Here is a 3,797-nt window from a genome sequence, read left to right as displayed (position 1 = left end):
CGATTAAAGATTAAGTGGTCGTACGTTTGAATTGGGAAATTATCTCCTTATAAAATTGAGGTAAAAATTATATACATTATGATCCTCCTGAGATCCTATAGTGGTAGGAGCCTCATTTTTTTTCAAAGAAAATGATGATAGGTGTACTACATGCCATTGTATATGGGTGGATAGTCTAGTCGTTGGATATTTGATTAGAGAGTCGGGTTTCTTAAAACCCCAACCCAACCCTAGGTCCGCTAAACTCAACCTAGGCCCAACCCTATAAGGCTTAGGGTTGTGCCAGGTTGACCCTAGCTGGTCTTATATATATATATATATATATATTTCTTACAGAGGGTCACAAATGTTAAGCCTATATTTACCAAAGGGGGATGGGGAGATGTTAAGATTATGGCAAAACCTTTTCCACCCCTAATCCATAATTTACAGCAAACAAAGTTGTCAATTTGGTTATAAGATAGACCTTTTAATCGCCTAGCATCACCACATCTCTGAGAAATTGAACAAACCTAATTTAAACCCAATTCTTTATGATTACTATTGTATCCAAAATTCATATCAATACATGACAGGAAACACAAAGACCATCTATTTTTAAAAAAGGAGGAAAATAATTTATTCATTTGGTTGTCTTAGCTTAATGGGTATAAATATATGGATTGAAGTCAAATAGATAGCTTGTGTAACACATGATGTGGGCCTAGGGGAAGGGGAACACTATCGCTAATACATAGATCAGGGTTAAAATCGGACCAGGTTGGGCTGGGCTGAGCTAGGTCTATATCTCAACTCAGGCCTAGCCCAACCCTAGTTAGGGTTGGATCAGGCTAGGCTAAGTTGACCCTCATAACCGAATTAGATAAGGTTCAGGCTCAAGGTGCACCAGGGCAAGTTCGGGCATCAGGCCAAACTTACAACCGTAGGTTTGGACATGACCACAAGAGATAAACCCCTTTTAGATTGAGACAAAACCCATTAATGATTAATTTTTTTTGTTACTCAAACGATTCTCAATAGTGAAGGGTTTCAAGCCGAACAAAGTTGTCTTGGTGTCAGGCTAGGTGTAATCAATCTTAGTTACACTAAAAGGTCATAATCAATGGACAAGGCTAATGTTTTCTTTATATACAAAACAACAAAGATTATGATTAGGTTAATGACGGTGGACCTTTTTTCAATCATTCACTGAATGATAAATCACTACAAATAACTGAGATGCATGATAAATAACAGAAGATCCAATATTTGAAAATTGTATCAAGAATTACTGGGAAAATAGAAACAAAAACAGATAATTTCATTGTTACAGCAAATCCAAAATCTTTGAAGACAGAGCTAATGTTTTTTGTTTGTGCATGAGAGAGAGAGAGAGAGAGAGAGAGAGTACCTAGTTCAGATGATGGAAGACGGAGAAAAAGGTCCTGGCCACCGGAAGAGAACTTCTGAACATCAATCAAGTCCGTGCTCCAAATCAAACATCCTGGTCCACTAATGTAAGCATTAGCCACACAAGTACAATTTTTGAGGCATCTATCATTGCATTCATTCACGTCCTCAACTTGTATATAATCTGCAAGATCTGGCAACTTCACTCCTTCCAATTTCAGAAACCCTTCATTACTAGAACCACACTCTAATGGATCACTTCTCACACATCCATCACTCCAGTTTCCCTTTCTCCATTTCTCTTGATCCTTAGGTTGAAACCCTCTCATGCAACTACAAATAGATGATGATTCCATCTTAATATTACAAACCCCATAGCCCCCACAAGTACCATAAACATCACATTCACTACTGATTGCAAGCCATGTATCAACCCATATCTTATTCTCTTCATCCCAATCTTTTGTCCCAAGATTTCCTGAAGAATCAAGAAACCAAATCGAAATATTTGAATTACTGGGAGTCGTATAAGTGTAGTATTCACCTCCATTGCCATCGCTGCTAAAGGTGATACCATTAATGTAATTTTGAGTCATTCCCGGTATTCCGACGAAGCTCTGCCCGCTCCACGGACCGGAACTCCAGTGCTTCACTTCATTTGAGCCATTCACGATGGTTGCAGCTGAGCCACTCACTATGTATATTTGCTGTATTTGTTTTCGATTCCGGCGTAAAAAAAAATTCCCTGAAACAACCCGATATTTTTCTTTTTTCGCTTAAGGTCAGCAAAAGATTATATTATGAAAAGATTAACGTCTAGGCATACCTAGAGCGGGATTGTTTTCACTTTCCCAAGATGTTAATCCAAGACTTATTCCGAGTTTATCATTGCCTCCAAGTTTCATGTTTGGTATCAAAGTATTGGAAGGATGATCAAAACTCTGCCAAAGGACAATAGATCCATTTGAAAAGGTTTCTATTAGGGCAAAGTTTCCTGTATCTTCAAGTGTAGCTGCAACAGTACTATTAGTACTAGACATAGTGGATGAAACATTTGTACACCAAATGAGATTTTGTTTCCCATCTAAAAGAACGAGATCACCACTAGTACTGTTGATGGCCAAACTTCCACCGGAATCTGAAATCGGATTCATGTTGTTTAAGACCGATACAACTTGTGTATATGAGGTTTTCTTGTACCAAATCCCAACGTATCGGTTAGCAGAATTAGCTGGACTGAAGAACTCTAATTCAAAAATGCCTCCAGCTGATTCTAAGGTTTCTCCATCTTTGATTGATTGGCTGGCACTGATGGTGTCTATTGCCATGGAATTTGGTAATATTAGAAACAAGTATAGACATGGAAGACAAAGATACGAAAGAAGAGGTGAATTGCTAAAGCCCATAGGCAGAGATCTCTCAAAAGCTTCTAAGGATGCCAATGATAAGATTCAGAGTCACCACTTAATTGCCTCAAGGAGATCATCAACTTGAAAGAGCCTGTCCAAATGACTCAGAACCGTATCCTTAATGTTTTAATTAAGAAGTTGGTGCAATGATGATAATAATTATTTCTTAATTAACAATAATTGATTGTATTGTTTGACTCAAGGTATCAGAATATCTTGAAAATATTGTATTGACTTGAATTTATCTTAACCCACCATTATTATGTTGGACCACCCATATAATACTCGAATCATGCGATTGTGACGTTAGTATGGATTTGTGGGATTAATCAAGCTAAAGACTTGGATACTTGTCATCAAAAAAAAAAAAAAAAACAACGCCGGTCCCAAGCCAACAAATAACACTCTTTCCAGAACAAATTTGAAGGGGAAGTGGATCCCAAGTCTCCACTGTCAACATCTTGGAATTTTTTGTTGGGTTTGTCTTAAGGTGGGTTCTTAAGTCGGTTTGTGGTGTTATCTTTTCATATATACGAGGGGGATGGCCGGAAAAGTGTGTTCATCCTTCATTTTCAGTTTTGGTTTTGAATTTGTGGACGAAGAATTATTGACTTTTCCTTGAGGGTGATAGAGAAGAGGAAAGAAGGATGAGAAATAAAAACCCTCAACAATCAACGGCTGAAATTAAGACTAAAAGACAATTAAAATAAACTCCAGATGGTCCTAACCGCGTTAGACTCTCTAACACATTACTGCTATTAATAAAGACAAAATTATGAAGGGGGTGAGCTCATCAAAACCGTGGCCTGGAATCTCAAAATGGCAAAGGTGGGCTAGGTAGTTGGCTTCAAAAATAACTTATTATATATATATATATATATATATATAACATCACTTTCCAAAAAGATAGGAATGAGAATATAGCTAGCTCCACACGGAAATGCTGAATATGGTTTTCAAGGTAATTGCTATATCTCCTTAAGGCTGTGTTTGGTAGCT

At 37.5% G+C, this 3,797-nt stretch overlaps 1 protein-coding gene across 1 annotated transcript; it reads right to left on the bottom strand.

The window, feature by feature from the left end:
* Positions 1 to 1,181: 1,181 nt before the first annotated feature.
* On the bottom strand, positions 1,182 to 2,717 carry LOC122070842 (G-type lectin S-receptor-like serine/threonine-protein kinase At1g11300). Its single transcript, XM_042635085.1, has 3 exons — positions 2,216 to 2,717; positions 1,391 to 2,164; positions 1,182 to 1,270 (listed from the first exon to the last, which is right to left on the bottom strand). Exons 1-3 carry the CDS (start codon positions 2,715 to 2,717, stop codon positions 1,182 to 1,184), a joined length of 1,365 nt encoding a protein of 454 aa, XP_042491019.1.
* Between the last annotated feature and the right edge of the window lie 1,080 nt (positions 2,718 to 3,797).

This window comes from Macadamia integrifolia, unplaced genomic scaffold (assembly GCF_013358625.1).
Source record: "Macadamia integrifolia cultivar HAES 741 unplaced genomic scaffold, SCU_Mint_v3 scaffold_128A, whole genome shotgun sequence".
Lineage (NCBI taxonomy): Eukaryota > Viridiplantae > Streptophyta > Magnoliopsida > Proteales > Proteaceae > Macadamia > Macadamia integrifolia.
Note: the sequence above shows the minus strand (reverse complement) of the source record. Positions and strands in the feature narration are given on the sequence as shown.